Consider the following 21,946-nt stretch of genomic DNA (forward strand, 5'->3'; position numbering starts at 1 on the left):
AAAGAGAGATAAATGGTAACAATAATTACATGTAATAATAGTTAAAAAGTGGAAATTGTAACATTAATGAAAGGGTTAATTTGGTAAAACAGTACAAGAAAAAGGCCACTAGATGGCAGTAGAGGATAGGAAATCCACCAAAGGGGAGGAGTGGTCAGCGAACACCATAGGTGGAGTTAAGGTGTAACGCCCACCTAGAAGGAGGAGATAAGGAGGAGTTAAGATGTAACGCCCACCTGAAAGGAGGGACAAGGTGGAGCTTATGGTGAATATAAGGCGATGTTCGCTGACCACCAACTCGGTTCCATCCTGAGACCTGCAGGGATGTTGCTCGGGTTTATCTGTCCTTTATTGGAATAAACTCTTTTGCACCGACTCCTGACCGTCTCCAGTGAAGTTTTTGACTACGCCGTTTTTTGACTAAAGAAGAAATCTAATAGAGTAATTTTATTGAGTTTATTACGTTGGTTAGGGTAGGGACCAGGTCTTTTACTGGCCCGGCCGGTCCTTATTTCCGACCCGACACTGGTGTCATCTGCACACTACAGGAGCTTGGTGGTTTGGTGACTGGAGGTGCAGCTGTTGGAGTTTAGGGAGGAGAGCAGAGGTCAAAGAACATGGCCTTGAAGGGAACCAGTGGTGACGGTCCTGGAGTCAGTCACATGCCGCTTGCTGCTGGACAGTAAGTCTGTGATAAACTTCAGGTCTGATGTACTATGAGAGTCTATGCGGCAGTTGGCTGGCGATGCTCTCACTTTCAAGATGACTGTGTCAGCTGTGTAAGTCTGATTGCTTTCAAAGTCACACATCAGTGGTAGATCAAGTGTTCCTACAATTTGTGAAAAAATGATGTATGTAGAGTGAAAGCTGTGGGAGAAACAGCGAGTTGAAGACATTTTTAATGAATATTTTGAAGTGAATTCCCACTGTGTCAGTTGGCCCTCTCACTCAGGCTGGGAACATTTTGTCCAAAAGAAACTCATTATAAACTCAGAAAACAGGCTGAAAGCAACATGAAACTTTACTTGAGATTGTGTAAAAAGTATGAAACTTGAAAAAGTTGAATTAACTGGAAAGAGTCCAAATGTTTGTGAACGTTTTAAAAGTGGAATGGCGTTTCTACGTGAATGTATGAATGAGTGGGAAGAGGTTGAAGATGAGTGAGTTTGAAAGATTTTCTCATTGACTTTCATTGTATCAAAGTTTCAAAGAAATTTGAATAGCTTGAAGAGTTTGAATAGGATTTGAAAGTTGAATAAGAAAGATGTGGAAACGTTTAAATTTCGAATGGAGTTTCTAGCTGAAAGTATGAATGAGTAGTTAACAGTTGAAAATAGAAGAATGGGCATTTCCTTAAGAAAACGCGTGTGAGAGCTGACAGCTATTTTTTTTGCGATTGCTATCGTTGTCGGTGCAATGTGCAGCTCCATCAGCTAAGAGACTCCATGATGTGCTGCACACTTGTTCAGCAAATATATGTGTTAAGTTTTGCCCCTTTTCATTAACATGCTGGGAGCGGGGTTTGATCCATCAATCTCTAGCAAGAGCAAGACCTAAACCACCGGACTACTCAGATACACTGTGAAGGGAAGGCTTTCAAGTTTCTTTGTCTATACTGTGTCTTATTCTGACAAAAAAAATGCCTCCTAAGCACCAATAGAAGGCATGTTTTGCTTATAAACATATTTTCTGTGATGTCTACGCTGTTGAAGAATAAAATAAACAGCCAAAGAATTATGCTGTGAAAGACTTAATATCATGTAAACAATGATTGCATTTAAAAAGACTAACAACATTTTTTCAACTAACCACTGAAAGTCAGTAAGGACACCACATTTTGTTAGCATCAAGTTCTAACAACAAACAGCTCTGTAAATTTTATAATATATTAGTATCGTGAATCAAATCAATGTCAGGCACAGGAAGTAGTATTCTGAGGACTGTTTCTTTACCACTATGCTATTGAATACCCATCAATGCAGTGGTTCTTATCAAATGAAACAGGCACTTCAATCCTGGTTTCACTAGTAAACCACCACAAGAATGACAATTACCAATAAAAAAACACCATATTCCAAGCAGACATGATTAACAAAACATAAATCACAAAGTAACTTTTGTGTGCACTGTAGGGGGTGAGGACAAGGTGAGGTGAGGACAATCAGGGGAATGAGACAGGTCCACAGGAAGTAAAACAAGACAATGTCACTGGAGGCAGATAACTACAAATTAAAACAGGAAACATTAAAAACACACACCCACCACCTCAGAACTGTGACACAAACATTTTCACTTTTTCTTTTTCAAGTGCAATTATTTTATCCTTTTCAACAGGTGATGAACGGTTCTTCTCAGCAACAGGTGACATATGATAAATAAAACAAACTATATAGATCTATATTACTATTTATATGCATACACATAAATGTAACTGGCCCTGAGGTTTGTAGTAAGAGGCAGACACCATCTCCACATTTAAGAGTAGGCTTAAGACTTTCCTCTTTGATAAAGCTTATAGTTAGGGCTGGCTCAGGTGAGTCCTGAACCATCCCTTAGTTATGCTGCTATAGGCCTAGACTGCCGGGGGATTTCCCATGATGCACTGAGCTCCTCTCTCCTCTACTTTCTCTCCCTCTGTATGCAACCTCATCCCATTATTGCATGTTACTAACACAACTTCTCCCCTTTCTGGTAGTCTTGTGCTTTCTCGTCTCTCTCCTCTCTCCTCCTATCACTTCCTGCAGGTTTTCTGGCTCTGGAGCTGTGGAGTCTGGATCTGTGGTTGCGGGTCACCTGCTGCCCCCGTGTTCCTGCTCGACACCCTCTGCTGCAACGACTATTGTTACTAGTCCTATTGTTATTATTGTTATTATAATCATTAACATTACGAACGAATTAACATCACCTTTACTGTCTGTACCTCTGTGTGGATATTGTGCAGGCTGCCTCCCTCCCCTCTCTCTCTCTCTCTCTCTCTCTCTCTCGCCCTCTCTCTCTCTCTCTGATTCTCTCTGTCACTCCCAACCGGTGGAGGCAGATCGTGCAGCAATCGTGCAGGGCAACATTGCCGTCAATGGTAATGAGTAAAGATTACTACCGTAATCTTCTTTCCCCACCACTCTGCCACCCGTCCCACCCCGCCGCTATCCGTTCAAAACATCGTTAGACTTGCCACTAGCAAGATTGCCCAGTAACATTGCTCAAAAAGTTGCCCCGTGTATCATCAGCTTAAGAATGTCTGAGGGAAACCAGGTGCCGCTCATCACCTGCATCATTCCGTCCCAGTGCTGACGCATGGTGGTCAGATTGCCGGGCTATGCTGGGTTTTGTATTCAATCAACAATGTCCCAGCTTGCCTAGAGTTTTAAAGCTGGCTGCACTGCCGTTTCCTCTCATGCCCCATAATCTTTAAATAACCTCCCTGCCTATAAGAACCCCGTAAACCTCTCTTTGCTTATAATCCGCGTTAGTCCTCCCGATCAGAACCCCGTAAACTTCTCTGTGACCTGTAGTTACAGAGTTGGAGGTCCTGGTTCATGTTCCTCATATTCAGTTTGGGATGACATGAAACCAAAGAGAAAAGATCTGGATGAAACCTGAAGGAGAGAAGTCAACTTTAACTCCCATGGTGCATTTCACCTACTAACAGGGGTGGTGATAAGATACATCCGTTTGGTGTGAGAGACATGGGTTCAATTCCCCATTGTGTCCCTGAGCAAGACACTTTACCCCTCATTGCTCCAGAGGCGTGCTAAATGAGTCAATGTCAACAGCCAATTAGAGAGCAGCTTGTCTTTATCTTACCTGGATTGTTGATGTGTTCATTAAAATCAAAGTCGCCACTTCCTGTAGTGTTGGCGTGGGTGTTGTTGTCACGGAAACCAATATTTAAGTCACTGTCAGACGTGTGGTTGCTAAGCAACAGCACTGGGTTGACGACACATTTTTGCCGCAGATTTCCCATGAAGAGCTGCAGGCCAATCAGAGCGAAGACACTGAGGCAGAACACGGTCAGGATCATGACATCACCCAGCTTCTTCACTGATTGCATGAGAGCTCCGACTATCGTCTTCAGACCTGGGGGGGGGGACCAATCAGAATTATAAATACAATCGATGCAGACTGTTTCTAAAATCAGACATGGCACACACACACACACACACACACACACACACACACACAGTAACACACAGAAATACACACACACAGTAACACAATAACACACACACCTGGGATCACAGTGATGGTCTTCAGAGCTCGAAGAACTCTGAACGTCCTCAACACAGAAACATTTCCCAAATCTACAAATTCAGTCAGGTATCTGAAACAGAGAGAGAGAGCCATCTTCATCATCATCAACAACATCAACGTCAACATTAAAATCGTCATCTTCATCAATATTTGACTCTATGATGAATGAGTGACTGAGTCTTACGCCATGCTGATGACCATGAAATCCAGCCAGTTCCAGGGGTCTTTGAGGAAAGTGAAATCTCCGACACAGAATCCTCTGGACAGAACTTTGGTCATTGCTTCGAATGTGTAAATGAATGTAAACACGTATCTGTTAACGACAGGCAAAACATTCGGAATCATTAAAAACAGAAAAATATGTCGAACTGAGAGTCTACAGAAAGTGAAACCTTTTGTAAACAGGATGTTTTCTAGGGTAAAGTCCTGTCATCTCCCTCTAACAAACACAAACAACTGGACACCCCTAACCCTGGGTAACTCTAAACCTGGGTAACCTTAACTCTGGGTACCCCTGACCCCAGATAACCCTGACTCTGGGTAACTCTAACCCTGGGTACCTCCAACCCTGGGTACTCCTTACCCTGGGTAACTCTAACCTTGGCTAACACAAGCTGACTTTGATGTAGTATATAGTATTTTTATATTATCTCTTTCACATTTTGATTGTAGTCTTTCTCTTTATTGAAAATCAAGATCAAGCGAGCTGCTCCACAGGAGGGCTGTCCTCACAGAGCTCGCCTTAGGACACCTGGTTACTGTCTCACAGGTTTACCAACCAAGCTGACTCACCACCTGCTGCTTTTGATTGCTGCAGTACTTTGTCTTTCTTTTTATTTCCTCTTCATGTGTTCATTGAAAAGTATAAAAAACAACAATAATACATTAATTAGTACAGTAATAATAATAAGTACTATTTTGAATGACACAACGGTAGTTTCCTGTGAGTGGTTCCAATGGTGTTCAAATGAGCCGTACTGAGGGGGTAATCACTGCAGGGTTTGGTTTAGCCGGACTTTCATTAGCAAGAACCACACAATCAACAGGTACAATTAAATGATTTATTGATGATCTAGACAGAAAGATGTACGAGGCTTGCGGCTGCTGAATACACATTCGAAAGCAATGTGGGGAAGCTACGATAGGGAAATCCGCACCTGGGCACGACGGACCTCCAAAAGCTTCTAGTTATGTAAGCACTGGCATTGGCTTATCTGAGATCTTTGAGATCTGAATGAGTGTGATGATGGTACGTTTGGGAGGACATGTGGCGCATGATATGTATCAGGTCTTGGGGAATGACGTCGGAGGCTGAAAGGGTAGCTACTGAAGGAGTGACTGGGGTAATGGATGGGAGAAAAGCATGACGAGAGAATGCTTGGCGGATGAGGTGGGGGCACACTGGACAACTGGAACCGACTCAGAGATGATCTGACGTGTTATACTGTAGGATCCCATAGTTGCAATTGGTTCACGAGGGTCTTGCAAGGGTTCGGTTTAGGTAGAACGAAGTGTTGTTTGGGGAATGAGTCCCAATTTCGAGTATGATGCTGAAGGTCAAGACGGAGGGGAGATGCAGGGAAGTGAAACCCGAGTGGGTGTGAATGTAGCTTCTAAGGATTGGGATGACTGAGTGATGTGATTACGCTGTACTAGTTGTGACATGGTGGGAGCTCTTTAAGTTGGCCTCCAGCACGAGAGAGAGCTATGCTTTTAATGTTAAGGTTTTGGCGACCATTCCACTGTGAATCTATCCTTGTAGAACCCCCAAACCCTGGACTGGGACTTAAAATGATTTTAGCCCGAAACAACTGTCGAAGGTCTGTTTGCTTGAACGACTTAGTTGAAGAGAATGTTAGCTCGAAACGACTGTGTGCTCGATGTGAGCTTGAAGCAACTGAGCATTCGAAGAGACTTTAGCGCAAAACGACTTAACATGATGTGAGTGTTTTAGCTTGGGTTGACTTCGGTCAGAGAAAACTATTAGCTTGACCTAAGCTCAAAACGACTGTTAGCTTGATGTGAGCTTGAAACAGGCGAGTTCGAAGTGACTGAGCTCGAAACAACTTGGTTTACAATGACTTGTTCGTTTGGAATGACTGTTAGCACAATTTTTGCTTCAAACGACTGTATGCACGATGTGAGCCTGAAACGACTGAGATGTCGAAGTGACTAGGAGTTCAAGCGGCTGAAAGCTTGAAGCGACTTTAATGCAAAAGACTAACGCTAAACGACTGACTTGACGTGGAATTGAAGCGGCTGAGCTCATAGTGACTTGAACAAAAGGTGACTTGGTTTGAAACGACTGTTCACTCTAAACGACTGTTAGCTCAATGTTCTCTCGAAACGACTGTGAGCTGGATGTTAGCTCAAAATGACTGTGTTCCAGATGTTAGCTCAAAACGAACCGGATTTTACCTGAAACGACTGTTGACTCGAAAATATTTTGGTTGAAACGACAATTGGGTTGAAGGACTGTTAGCTCGACGTTCGCTCGAGGCGACTGTTAGCTCGATGTTCTCTAGAAACGACTGTTAGCTTGAAACAACTGTGAGCTGGATGTTCGCTCGAAATGACTGTGTTCCGGATGTTAGCTCAAAACGACAGTGAGCCAGATGTTAGCTCGAAGTGGCCATGACCGAATGTTGGGTCGAAGAAACTGTTACCTGGATGTTAGCTCGACACGGCTGTGAGCTCGACATGGCTGTGAGCTTGATGTTACCTGAAACGACTGTTGACTCGAAACTATTGGTTGAAACGACAATTGGTTTGAGGGACTGTTAGCACAACGTTCGCCCGAAGCGACTGTTAGCTCAACGTTTCTCAAATTGACTTACCTTGAAGACAACTTAACTGCAAACTTGAGATGATTATATTAATTTAGGTAAAGACGACTCGGAACGCATTAGCTGGAAAATGCTGTTGGCTCAAAATGACTGAGCTCGAATGATGACACTGAATGTTAGAGCTGACTGTGAGCTCGAACGAGTGTATGCCGGATGATGGCACATAATGATTGTGAGCCGAATGTTAGTTCAAAACAACGGTGCGTGGGGCGACAGTGAGCTCGAGACGACTGTTAGCGGGATGTTAGCTCAAGATGACTGTTAGCTGGATATTAGCTTGAGACAACTGTTAGCCGCATGTTGGTTAGAGACGACTGTAAGCTCGAAACGACTGAGAGCCGGACGTTAGAACAAACGACTGAGAGCCGAAAATTAGCGCAAAACGACTGAGAGCCAGAAGTTAGCGCAAAACGACTGAGAACCAGATCCTAGCTTGAAACGACGGATGTTGAAGTGACTGTGAGCTCGAGATGACTGTTAGCCGGATATAGCTTGAGACGACTGTTAGCTGCATGTTAGTTAGAGACGACTGTGTGCTCGAAACGACTGAGAGACGGACATTGGCACGAAATGACTGAAAGCTGCATGTTAACCCAAACAACTGAGAGACGGATTTTATCCTCAAAATGACTGAGAGCTCGTTGTTATCTCGAAACAATTATTGGCATCTCGGTGCCAATAATTGACTCCCTCTGCTGAGGTTGCTCCGGCAGTCTAGGCCTATAGCAGCATAACTAAGGGATGGTTCAGGACTCACCTGAGCCGGCCCTAACTATAAGCTTTATCAAAGAGGAAAGTCTTAAGCCTGCTCTTAAATGTGGAGATGGTGTCTGCCTCCTGAACCCAAACTGGAACCTGGTTCCACAGGAGAGGGGCTTGATAGCTGAACGCTCTGGCTCCTAGTCTACTTTTGGAGACTCTAGGAACCACAAGTAACCCTGCATTCTGGGAGCGCAGTGCTCTGGTGGGGTAGTAAGGTACTCTTTAAGATAAGATGGTGCCTGACCATTAAGAGCTTTGTAGGTGAAAAGAAGGATTTTAAATTATATTCTGGATTTAGTTAACCTATGTAATATTAGAGAGAGATCACGTCTCCTCTCTTAGCTTCTCTGCATTGGCTTCCAGTAAAATCCAGAATATAATTTAAAATCCTTCTTTTCACCTAAAAGGCGGTCCTTGAAATTTGCTTAATGTGAGACTTAAACGACATGTCCTGATCAAAGATAACTCCAAGATTCCTCACAGTGGTGCTGGAGGCCAGGGCGATGCCATCAAGGGAAACTGTATCTTTAGATAATGCGTCACAGAGGTGCTCAGGCCCTAGAACAATAACTTCAGTTTTATCTGAGATTAACATTAGAAAATTACAGGTCATCCAGGTTTTAACATCCTGAAGGCACATTTGAAGTTTAGCTATCTGCTATCAGTTTTATCTGGCTTGATTGATAGATATAACTGAGTATCATCTGCATAACAATGAAAGTTTATGGAGTGTTTCCTGATAATATTGTCTAAAGGAAGCATATATAAAGTGAAGAGGATTGGTCTGAGGACAGATCCTTGTGGAACACCAAGACTAACTTTGGCGCGCATGGAGGACTCATCGTTAACATGTACAAACTGAAATCGATCTGATAAATAGGACTTAAACCAGCTTAGAGCGCTCCCTTTAATGCCAATGAAATGATCCAGTCTCTGTTATAGGATCTGATGGTCAATGGTATCAAATGCAGCACTAAGATCTAATAAAACCAGTACAGAAGTACAAGTCCTTTGTCAGATGCAATTAGCAGGTCATTAGTAATTTTCACCAGTGCTGTCTCTGTGCTATGATGAACTCTAAATCCTGACTGAAAATCCTCAAATAAACTATTGCTATGTAGAAAGTCACACAGCTGTTTGGTGACTGCTTTCTCAAGGATCTTACAGAGAAATGGAAGGTTAGATATAGGTCTATAGTTGGCTAAATCATCTGGATCAAGGTTGGCCTTTTTCAGAAGAGGTTTAATTACAGCTACTGAAATTTACTGTGGTACATAGCCTGTTGATAAAGATAGATTGATCATATCTAGTATAGAAGTGCTGACTAAGGGTAAAACTTCTTTAAGCAGCCTAGTCGGGATGGGGTCTAAGAGGCAGGTTGATGGTTTAGATGAAGAAATTATAGAAGTTAGTTGGTAGAGATTGAGGGAAGCAAAGCAGTCTACACATATATCTGGTTCTACAGCTATTTCTAAGGTTCCTGAGTTTAGAAATAAGTCTGTGCCAGTTAAGGGCAGGTCATGGTGAATTTTGTTTCTAATAGTTAGAATTTTATCATTAAAGAAGCTCATGAAGTCGTAACTACTGAGAGCTATGGGAATACTTGGCTCAATAGAGCTGTGACTCTCTGTCAGCCTGGCTACAGTACTAAAAAGAAACCTGGGGTTGTTCCTATTTTCCTCTATTAGTGACAAGTAGTACGCTGCTCTGGCATTACGGAGGGCCTTCCTATAAGTTTTAAGACTATCTTGCCAAATTAAACGAGAATTTTCCAGTTTGGTGGAACCAAAGTTTCTGCGACATTTGCTTTAATTTGCGAGTTTCAGTATTATACCATAGAGCTAACCGTCTTTGTTTTAGTATTTTCTTTTTTAGAGGGGCTACAGAGTCGAGTCATTCGCAGCGAGCCTGCAGCACTATCAACAAGATGATCGATTTGGGAGGGACTGAAATTAGCATAGGAGTCCTCTGTTACTTTGTGACTTGATAATGAATTTAGAGCTGATGGAATCGCATCATTAAATTTAGCTACAGCACTATCAGACAGACATCTTGTATAGAAGTTTTTGCCCAATGGCGTGTAGTTCAGCAATACAAACTCAAACGTTATCAAACAGTGGTCGGACAAAGAGGGATTCTGTGGGAACACTATTAAATGTTCAATTTCAATACCATACACCAGAACAAGGTCGAGGGTGTGGTTAAAACAGTGAGTCGGTTCATGAAAACTCTGAGAGAAGCCAATGGAATCTAACAGAGAGATAAACGCAGTACTGAAGCTGTCATTCTCATCGTCCACATGAATATTAAAATCCCCTACAATAATAACTTTGTCCGTTTTAAGGACTAAAGGACAAAAACTCAGTGCTTGGTACACTATAACAAAAAGAATTGGTTGCAGTGATTTCCAACTTGGGTATGAAAGACTAAGAACAAGGCTTTCAAATGAGTTATAATTTAGTTTAGGTTTAGAGCTGATTAGATGGTCGGGGGGCAGACACCGTCACTATAGGATTTTCCCTAAGTAACTCCTGAAATGGAGGAGCAGAGAAGTGTGTTAGACTGCGACTCTGCGTAGGGTTTTGGGTGGGTAACTTCTGAAATAGAAGGGCAGAGAAGTGTGTTAGACTGCAACTCCTGGTCTCAACTCTGGGTGGTCATGGATTTGGTCCACTAATAAACTTGGCCAGATTTCTAGAAATGAGAGGTGCTCCTTCCCAAGTGGGATGGATGCCGTCTCTCCGAATCAGACCAGGTCTTCCCCAGAAAGTCTGGCAATGATCTACAAAGGCCACATCATTTGCTGGACACCACCTCGACAACCAGCGGCGGAATGACGACATGCGGCTATACATGTCATCACTGGTCAGATTTGGCAGGGGTCCAGAGAAAACTACGGTGTCCGACATTGTTTTTGCATATGTACACACCGACTCAACGTTAATCTTAGTGACCTCCGATTGGCGTAACCGGGAGTCATTACTGCTGATGTGAATAACAATCTTACTGTATTTACGTTTATCCTTAGCCAGCAGTTTCAAATAAGACTCAGTGTCGCCCGCTCTGGGCCCATGGATGCACTTAACTACGGCTGCTGGCTTCGCTAACTTCACGTTTCTCAAAATGGAGCTGCCAATGATCAGAGTTGGTTTCTCAGCGGGTGTGTCGGTGACTATTCCTCCTTCGGACAGCCACCCAGCCACCCCTTCCCGGCTGCACAGGAGATGCCGGGGGACGGCTACCACAGGCTAACTCAGGCCGGCCCGCACCGACTACCGGGGACTGGCTAGCTACAGTAGCTAAAGACTGATCTACCAAGGTGCGGAGCCGGACTTCTAAATCACTGAGCCTCGGCTCTATGTCTACAAATAAACTACACTTATTACACGTACCATTACCGCTAAAGGAGGCAGAGGAGTAATTGAACATCTGCCACACCGAGCAGGAGAAAGTAGGAAAGCGAGAGGGAGAAGGAGAAGCCATCTCTAGCTGCTAAGCTAAAGTTGCTAACGGCCAAGCTAAAGTACTGTAGCGTTAGCTACCAAAACCTTTGAAAACAACTATGAGATTAAACAGCAGTCACTAAAAGATGGAAAAAACTGTGAGTGCTTAGGCAAAATTACTGTAAGAATAAGTGTTTATTGGACAGTTGGCCGCTGTAATGACAAATCTAACAAATTTATCTGGTATTTAGCGAGAGCAGCAAAACACGCTACCAACACACAAGCATCGGAAACGGAAATGAGTCAACATGCTTACCGCAGTACGTCAGCACCAACCAGTCACAACCACCACAGGTCACTTTAACAGTGGCACTAACGTCACGACGTGCGTAATGAATAATGCAGAAGGGAGCTGGTGTTGACGGAACTGTAGGCATGCCATGCTGATGATAGTGTTGAAAGGTTTGCTGTATTGACTGTTCTGTAAACGGGATTCTTTCATCTTCAACAGTTTTCAAAAAAGTGGCTATAGTCCGTTTTGAAATCGTTTATAAAGACTGTTTGACCGGGGTGACGCTGTGATCAGCTGTTCTTGTGAGGCGGAGGATTCTCAGGTGAAATGTTCTCGATTGTTGAGATGAAGCGGACCATGGAAGAGATGGCCTGCTTTATGATTGTGGAAAACAGGGTCTCAACATGGAGACGGAAGAGAAGAGTTCTTCTTCTGGTGCTGGGTCTGCTGCCGTAGACAGTGAAAATGTTTTGTGAGTTCTTCAGAATAATTCATCGTCTGATGGCAATTTACCAACACTTCATGAAGATTCTTTGTATGGCATAGCAGTGTTAGCGTAACGTGCTGGACGAGCTGTTGCTTGGTCTCATTTCGGGTGCAGAATATGAGAGTGAAGAAGAACAGTTGGGATGTGTGGGTATTTATGGAAATGCTGGTGATGATGTGGTTGATATGTGGTCCCACTCCTGAAACTCTGCTAATTAGCACCACAACATTTTGAACTTTAGTGACGTGTCATCTGTATTTCCTATGACATCATGGATTTGTGTCCAATGAGAAAGAAGTGTCAGTCCTGAACTTTGATACTATGGGTGTTTCTCAATACCGAGTACGCCAAGTTTGCACTTCTGTACTTGCAAGTTCGAAATTAATAGTTGTTGTTGTTTAAACAACTATATACCATACAAATTATAAAGGCAACACTTTTGTTTTTGCCCCATTCATCATGAGTTGAACTCAAAGATCTAAGACTTTCTCTATGTAAAAAAAAGGTCTATTTCTCTCAAATATTGTTCACAAATCTGTCAAAATCGGTGTTAGTGAGCACTTCTTTGCTGAGATAATGCATCCATCTCACAGGTGTGGCATATCAAGATGCTGATCAGACAGCATGAGTATTGCACAGGTGTGCATTAGGCTGGCTACAATAAAAGGCCTTAGGCGGGACACAGTAAAAGGCCACTCCTCGGCATGCTGACTGCAGGAATGTCCACCACAGCTGTGGCCCGTGAATTGAATGTTCATTTCCCCACCATAAGCCATCTCCAAAGGAGTTTGAGAGAATTTGGCAGTACATCCAACAGGCCTCAGAACCGCAGACCACATGTAACCATGTAACAATTTGCCTTACACCATATTACATATATTTGCGTGATGTACTTTCCCCTTGATAAGTTAATGGGCAGATCTGGTACCTGCCGAGGTGATTGCAGCCAGTGGCCTGCTTACTTTGGTCAAAGAAACCGTACATAAGCCAGGAAAACATTCAAACTGCAACTGTATACACTTGACAAAATTGTACATTAATGAAAAAAGTCCATATGGTGGGTTTAACGTGTATTTAGAGATATAGTAGGTTTAGACCCCATTGGGCAGCACACACAGGTATTTGTTGCTGGAGGCATAGCCGCACTCCGACACATCAAACAAACATTGCAAACATTATCACCATTTCCCACATTTACCCTTCAAAACCCCAATATCCCCCCACATCAAATGTTTATTCAAATAATTTAAGTTGTCTGGATTGAACTAGATGTTCTCCGCGGTAAGAATAGGAAGAAAAAAACACAAAAAAGATACCAGGTGAAGCATGACGAGACGCCACAGTCAATATTCCACAGTTAACTTACGCAACCTCGTCACAGTCTGTTTAGCCCATGGGATGATGTTGTAGTCCAGAAAAGTCCCAACATGTAATCCACCAAAAAGAGTTTCTTTGTTGTGTTCGTCTGGCAAGCATTACACAGAGACCACTAAACTCTGAGTACTTCACCTGTTGCACTCCAGAGTTCCCCACAAACGTCACTTCCCACTCTCCTTTTAAAACCTATCTGGTGGCAAAACAGTGATGAGGGGGAAAAAATACATAAAAGGAAAGTCCTTATAACAATCCATGACTACCCCACAGGTCTCTGTGAGCACAGTTCCTTTTTTACATGTGAAGGAAAAACCAATATACACAATGCATGTTTACCATCACGGTAAAAGCTGTACATGAAGGCAGAATAGGTGACTATTACAACCACACCCAGGACCTCCACATCCAGCATCTTCACCACCAAGATCGTCTGAGACCAGCCACCCAGACAGCTGCTGCAACAATCAGTTTGCATAACCAAAGAATTTCTGCACAAACTGTCAGGAACTGTCTCAGGGAAGCTCATCTGCATGCTTGTCGTTCTCATCGGGGTCTCGACCTGACTGCAACTTCAACAGCCATTGACGACGAGTGGACCAACACGCCACAGGCCACAATCAACAACCTGATCAACTCTATGTGAAGGAGATGTGTTGCACTGCGTGAGGCAAATGGTGGTCACACCAGATACTGACTGGTTTCTGGACCAACCCAATACAGGGAAACTGCACATTTTCAAGTGGCCTTTTATTGTGGCCAGCCTAAGGCACACCTGCACAGTACCCATGATGTCTGATCAGCATCTTGATATGCAACACCTGTGAGGTGGATGGATCATCTCGGCAAAGGAGAAGTGCTCACTAACACAGATTTTGACAGATTTGTGAACAATATTTGAGAGAAATAGGCCTTTTGTGTACATAGAAAATGTCTTAGATCTTTGAGTTCAGCTCATGATGAATGGGGCAAAAAAAAGTGTTGCGTTTATAATTTTGTTCAGTGTATATAACATCCTGGGATTTGACTGTACTTGGCCAGAAGCAAACTTTTGAACTTGAAAGGTACTTTGGCTGCAACTGATGACATTTCACACAAACACAAGTAGAGACAAGATTCCTGACTGAGAAACACCTAACCATACCCCTAACTCTTACCCCTGCTCATCCCATGTTCAAAAAGCTTCTGACTGCTACCTCACATCTGGCGTGTGTTGGTGTGATGGTGTGTATATGTGTGTTGACTCACTCCACAATCTTGCTCCACGCTGGAGGATCGCTCATCGTCATGAACGCACAGTTGGTCAGAATCGTCACCATGATGAACAAACTGAATAAAGTTTTAATTGTAAGGAACAACCAACAATAACCTGCTAATCAAAGCAATTGTGCATTGTGGCAGTAAATAAGTTTATCCTCACTGACCAATCAGTAAGGAGTACAGTGTGACATCATAAAGGATATGAGTGAATGAGGATCTTGATGGCAAGGGTCCTCAGCGGGTTGAACGGACCCAGCAGGTAACAGGCCGGCTCAGCGTTAAACCTGTAGATGATGTTCCCTTTACCGATCACGATGAACGTCTGCAGAGGGACAGACAGGTCAGAGAGAGGCAGGTCAGAGAGAGAGAGATACAGGTCAAAGACAGACAGGTAAGAGAGAGGGGTCAGAGACAGCAGCAGCCTACCTCTCCTACTGTCACTGACTTCCAGGCCAAGAAAGAACAGGATAGTGTCAACTCACAGCTGAGAGAGTTTCAACAAGAACAAATTCGTCAGAGAAGACAGCTGGACCATCTCAGTGAGGAGGTGAAGGAACTTAGGAAGGACAGAGACAACTGCACAACTGAGTTGGCTACTCTGAGAGAAGAGCTACAGGACGGGGACAGGCTCAGTCTACAAGCCAGACTGAACTCCACACAACCCCTGTGCCCGCCTCTCAGATCCAGACCACATCCAGCCAAACTCCCATTACACCTACTGAAGGACAACACAGCCCTTTCCTCGAGGACTCCCCCCCTCTCATGAAGCCTGGTGCAGACCAGCTGCCTCCATACAAACATCCCAAGCCAAGACGCCAGTCACACCCCTTCACCTGTCCAAGGCCTGGCCTCTAGCCAGCCTCCAGCTACCACCACAGCTCCACATCCAGACCCGACAGCTAAGACTGAACAAACACACACAGGCAGAAGGGCTGACATTATCCTCCTCATGGACTCTAATGGGTAGTTCCTAGATGAAAAGACCTTATTCCCAAGGCACAGAACGGAGAAGATCTGGTGCCCCAACACCAGGAAAGCCCTGGAGCTGTTAACAGTGCCTGAGCTAGGCTCACCTAGCAACATCATCATTCATACAGGCACCAACGACTTCAGGTCCCAGCAGGACAGACTGGCAGACTCTCTGAGGAGAGCCATTGAGCAAGCCTCCACCAATTTCCCTACCAGCAAGATAATCATATCCACGCTGCTGCACAGGAGAGACTTCCACCCCCACACTATTCACAGAGCGAATATCAGACTCTCCAGGGACTGTGCCCTCAAACCCAACGTGTTCTTGGCCCACCACCTGACCCTGCACCTGGACTGCCTGTATAATGACATACACCTACACAGAAATGCAGTCCCCACCCTTGCTAGGACCCTGAAGGATGTTGCTCTTGGAAGGAGCCCTACTACCACTCCAAGGGGTAACCACACAACGTAGACCCCACGCAGACCTCCAGGACCTCCTAGACCTTCAAGACGGCCAGGCCACCAAACCCACCGCATCACCAACATCACAACCCACAGCCAACACAACACTGGCCATTGATACCCAGCCACAGAGCCCCCCAGCCTGGAGGTCCTATACACCCCCTCATCCCAACGGCAGAACCAAGACTACCGGAGGAGCAGCCTATTGGACTGAACTACGCTGCAGCGGTGAGAAGAGCCACAGCCCCGCCCCCCTCTGGTGAACTCAAAGACATATTACACATGCAGAACCTGCTCTGCTCTCACCTCATATAGCTACATGGTGGAAGAGCAGAGACTCTTAGAGACATCACAATAATTCATAATTTAGCATGTTGGATATCATTTTAAACGAATAGTAATATAAGGACAATTCTTAACAGTATTTCACACATGATACACTGTAAAATGTCACTCAAAGTTTAATATTTTATTCATTTACCTACAACACTATTTTCCGCTTTTTACACTTTTTTTTCCTTCTTTTCGTTTGTTACTACTGTAGTGAACAACGGTGTGGATTTGTGCATTTTATATTGAATAAATTTGGAGCTACTCCAAATTCCTCTCTCCTCTCCCCAACGAAAGGCGGGTCAAAGTTGCTTTCTCTAAGTGCTAGCCCGACCATAAAACTGGCACCTTTTTGATCTACGAAGCTGATAACGCGGGGCCTGACTGTTAAACTGACAAAGGGACACAAACCAGCAATTAGCATTTCCCTGAACAGCCTATCAAAACTGGCCCCCCCACACACATGTTTCCGTGGCAACTGACCTTGTTCTTTGTTTTATTACGCAATCAAAAGAAAACCCCTGTCTCACCCAAGTGTGACATGGTCCAGGTTCGCTCTCTCTGCTCGGCTCTCTGGACGCTTCGGCACGTGTCGGCGTGCCTCGCCAGGCAACGCCCAAGAGTCAGCCAGCAAGACAGGCCTTGCGTTCGCTTGAAGCTACACACCTGAAGTGTCGAGACATCGATCTGCCCTTGAGTTTGTTTTATTTTCTTTATTTCTTTTGTTTTGTTAAAGTTATCAGTCCGTTAAGTTACACTGGACTAATTCAGGAATGACCAAGTTCCATTTTTAAGTCTTTTTCGTCGAGCCAACTTCACCGAGGTCAGACAAAGCCATGTGGTCACAATCGAACCTCCATTTCTCATTGTTCAGCAATTGTTTATTTTCCCTGTATCCAACCATCTTTTTATATCACATTAGTTAGAGAATAAATTCACTGTAATATAATCAAGAACTGTGTGTTGCTATATGAGATTTCTGGCTTGATAAATACATACAAATAATACAAATGTATGAAAGATGCGGAATATTTTAAGGATTGTTGAAAAACTGACACTAAACTGCATTGCTGGCTTTAATTGCATGAAGAAGTATAAAGGACTACGAAGACTGGGAAACGTGGGGAATGTTCTAAATGATCCAATTTTGATTTAAAATTTGAATAAACCTCATATTCCTAAAGTTTGTTGTCGTTTTTTTAGTATGAATGGGAATACAACCTATAATGTCTGACAAATAGAGTATTTAAAAGGTCTGATTGGAGTTTGCAGTTGAAAGTAGATAATATTGATATAATCAACTTTTCCAGTACAACGAATGCAAAACTTGCTGCATTTACCCCATCTTTATAGGGGCTATTATACAGCAGCCAGGAAGCAGCTTGGAGTTCAGTGCCTTGCTCATGGGCACTTTACGCAATGGTCTGTGCTGGACTTGATTTGTTGACCCTTCAGTTCACCAGCAAAGTCCCTTTAGACTGAGCACATTAATAAAATACTTGATAAAAGACGTGTTTGTGCGTGTGTTTAAAAAAAAACTAGGGGCTTCCGGTTTGTGCGATGATGGAGTAGGTCGCAAACTGGGAGAGCTCTGTTGAAATCCTACCCAAATTTGATTACTACACGTTTCAGTATCACAGCTAAGTTGAGCTAGCCTGTGTGAAAGCGTACTGAATATGGGGAAACCGACCAAAAAGTAAAATCAGCCTACGGAGGACACGCCTGAGGATAGCCAAGAGGTCGGAACGCAGGCTAGCCAAAATGAACAACATGCTACTAGCAAAGCGCTGCTAACCCTGGCAGACATGGAGAAACTTCTCAACTCGATGGAGGTCTGCATTATAGCCAAACTGTCTGTCCAACTCTCTGCAGACTGAGCAACTATTGACCGGCATGACCAGACCATCCAACACATGGAAACATCACTTAATGATATGGAGTCCAGGCTACTAACCCTCGAGCCAACCTGCATGACCCTGTCTAGAGAAAACAAGGCCCTCAAACTTAAGACGGTTGATCTTGAAAATAGATTGAGGCGCGATAATATCCGTATTACCGGCATACCTGAAAAAGTTGAAGTGCTTTCATGGAGGTATTCCTGGAAGAAACTTTCGGTGCAAAGGCTTTTCCCCCACCCCAATCCGTCGCCAGGGCGCATGGAGTAGCCTTCTCTCGCAGGAAGCAGGATGACCCTCCTCGCCCGTTCATTGCACGGATCCACCGTTATCAGGACAAGGAGCGCATCCTGAAACTGGCAAGAGAGGCTGGGTCCCTCTCTTTCCGCGGTTCCGAGATACACATCTACCCCGACTACAGCGCGGAGGTCTCCAAGAAAAGAGCAGCGTTCTACACAGTGAAGTCTCAGTTGAGGAATGCTGGATTCAGATATCAGATGTTCTTCCCTGCCAAACTTCAAGTTGCCGACAAAAACGGTCAGAAACTACTTTTTTCCTCCCCTGTTTCAGCCTTTCTTCAAAACAACCGACCAGGTACTCCCCCTTCTCCTTCGACCTCATGAAACATTGATGTTGATGGCGTTAAAGCTACTCTGAGGCGTGAGCAGCCATCCTGTTGCTGGTGAGCTTTGGGTTTTCATCGCCCCGTGTTGTGTAAGTCTGTTGTCGGCCATGTAGCCTCTTGCAGGACAGTGTTGCATACATTATAAGATCTGTTACTTCTGGTGCTCATTACGGTCTGCTTATTTTTGTTTATTTATATATATTTTTATTTCATTTTCATATATATTGGTACTCATGTCGTTATACTTTATATATGTAGTTTGAGGCTGTTGGACATATATGGCACATGTGCCTTGGAATTGTTGACACAGCCTCACCACCTCTACTACTCGCCAAGACAGGTCATGCTTTCTGTTTATGCTTTTATCATCAGTCTTATATACAATCTAAGTTGACAAGCACCTATTCTAAAATGCTGTTTTCAGTTCAATGTTTTACCAGGAATCTCCATGAGTCTTTGGATTCTAAATTCACATAATAGGCCTCTAAGATAGAAGCCCTTCCTTTTGCATACAGCCATGCACTGTCCCCTTCCAGTTGCCTTTCTTTCTTTAGCCTTTTATTATTTATCTATTTATATTATACACACACACACACACACACACACACACACACACACACACACACACACACACACACACACACACACACACACACCTTATTACCTTCTCTCCACTCCCCGCCTATGCCACTGCTCACTATACACACCACTATAATCTTGTAAATTATGACATCTAAAAACTAGTTACAATCACAATCAGCCCATTCACTTTCTCTCTAAATACCAAGGGTATGAATGCCTGGGTGAAAAGACAAAGAATAACAACTTATTTACAACAATTAAAATCTGACATAGTCTTTCTACAAGAAACCCATCTTAAGAATGACAGTGTCAACCATCCTTACAAAGTCTGGGTTGGTCAAGTGTTCCACTCCCAGTTTAATGCTAATGCCAGAAGGACAGCAATCCTCGTACATAAAGACATTCCATTTCAAGCTGAAGAAGTGATTGCTGAAAGAAATGGGAGATTTGTCATTGCAGCAGGTCGACTTTTCACCAGTCTTGTCATTTTGATCAATGTTTACTCTCCAAAGCATGATGACGACAACTTTTTTAACAAACTATTTTCCGCCAATTATAAGTTGATAATAGGTGGCAACTTTTAACTTCGTACTCAACACCGTGTAAGACAGATCATCGAACAAGACCCAACCCCTCACCAAATCTGGAAAAGTGGTCAATGATTTCATAGTGCACAATGATGTTTCGGACATTTGGAGGTTCAAATTTAATGATCAAAAAGTATTCTCCTTCTTCTCTAATGTCCACCACACTTACACTCAGATCGACTATTTTCTCTTAGACAATAGGCTGCTGGGTCATGTCAGCTCTTGCTCATATCATAGTATTATGATCTCAGACCATGGGGCTGTGTCATTTCACATAGCTCTACCCAACTGCCTTAGGCCCTCTTGCAATTGGAGGCTTAACCCACTCCTCATTCCCGACGAACAATTTGTGAATCATGTTTCTTCTCAAATTAACTTTTTCCTTGAAACCGACACCTCTCCGGAAGTTTCCCACTCGACCTTATGGGAGACCCTTAAGGCCTATCTTCGAGGGCAAATAATTGAATACTCTTCCAGGACAAAAAAAGCAAGAGACTCAAAATTCGATGACATTTCGCGAGCCATTGCAAGGATTGATAGGAATATTCCTCCTTTCCGTCCCCAACACTTTTCAAAGAGAGACTGAGATTACAGACGGAATATGGCCACGGATAAGGCCATTTATTTACTCACTAAAGCACGATTTAGAGTTTACGATTCAGGGGATAAGGCTGGCAGGCTACTTGCCCAACAAGCTCGCCAAGCCCAATAATCTCGCCTTATACCCAAGATTCATAGTCAAACAGGGGAAATTGTCACAGACCACGTGGAAATTAACGACACCTTCAAACAATACTATAGTAAATCATATAGCTCTGAATGCAATGGTAACTTTTCACAGCTCAATCACTTCTTTGATAACCTTCATTTTCCTTCTGTTCCAGCCGAACAACAACCTTTACTGGGAGGTGCGATTTCCAAGACAGAGATTCTAAAAGCTATCAATTCCCTGAAAGGCAACAAGACTCCTGGTCCAGATGGGTATTCCTCCGAATTTTTATAAAAAATTTGCACCCATGCTGTGCCCTCTGCTACAAGCCATGTTTAATGAATCTCTGGCATTCGGACAGCTCCCACCAACAAGCCGCAATAACGCTTCTACCAAAAGGGGATAAAAATCCACTTCAGTGCTCCTCCTACCATCCAATTTCTCTGCTGAATGTGGATTATACAATTTTATCCAAGGTTTTGGCGGCTAGATTGGAGACAGTTATCCCACAAGTTATTGCAGTGGACCAATCAGGTTTCATCCTAAATAGGCACTCTAGTTCAAATTTCCCAAGGCTTTTCAATATTGTTTACTCCCCTCCATCCCGCTTCCCGGAAATGGTTATATCTGTAGACGCTGAAAAAGCGTTCGACCGAGTTGAATGGCGATATTTGTTTGCAACGCTGAAAAAATTTGGGTTTGGAGACTCCTTCGTCTCCTGGATTAAGCTCCTCTACTCTCATCCTACAGCCACAATAATTACTAACGGACAGCAATCAGAATATTTTTCTCTTGGCAGAGGCACACGTCAAGGCTGCAGTCTGTCTCCACTGCTTTTCGCCATTGCGTCGCTGGCCATTGCTCTTAGACAGTCAGGGGACTTCTGGGGCATAGAGCGTTGGGGCCTCACACACAAATTTTCCCTTTATGCAGATGACATTCTTTTATACGTCCTAGACCCACTAAGCTCTGTCTGTTATGGGATTGTGTGGTGTGGGGACAGAGAGGACCCAAATGCAATGTTCGGAGGGAAGGAGGTTTATTGAGGGAGAAAGGGGTAGAGGGACTGGAG

At 43.7% G+C, this 21,946-nt stretch overlaps 1 protein-coding gene across 1 annotated transcript in view; it reads right to left on the bottom strand.

The window, feature by feature from the left end:
* The window catches only part of scn4ab (sodium channel, voltage-gated, type IV, alpha, b), an 80,955-nt gene that overhangs the window by 46,124 nt on the left and 12,885 nt on the right, over positions 1 to 21,946 (bottom strand). The window contains exons 4-8 of the mRNA XM_046043549.1: positions 14,916 to 15,034; positions 14,701 to 14,790; positions 4,436 to 4,564; positions 4,230 to 4,321; positions 3,805 to 4,077 (exon numbers count right to left, since the gene is read on the bottom strand). Of these exons, the coding sequence (XP_045899505.1) occupies positions 3,805 to 4,077; positions 4,230 to 4,321; positions 4,436 to 4,564; positions 14,701 to 14,790; positions 14,916 to 15,034 (703 nt within the window). The remainder of the gene's footprint in view (positions 1 to 3,804; positions 4,078 to 4,229; positions 4,322 to 4,435; positions 4,565 to 14,700; positions 14,791 to 14,915; positions 15,035 to 21,946) is intronic.

This window comes from Micropterus dolomieu, linkage group LG02, assembly GCF_021292245.1.
Source record: "Micropterus dolomieu isolate WLL.071019.BEF.003 ecotype Adirondacks linkage group LG02, ASM2129224v1, whole genome shotgun sequence".
Taxonomy (NCBI): domain Eukaryota; kingdom Metazoa; phylum Chordata; class Actinopteri; order Centrarchiformes; family Centrarchidae; genus Micropterus; species Micropterus dolomieu.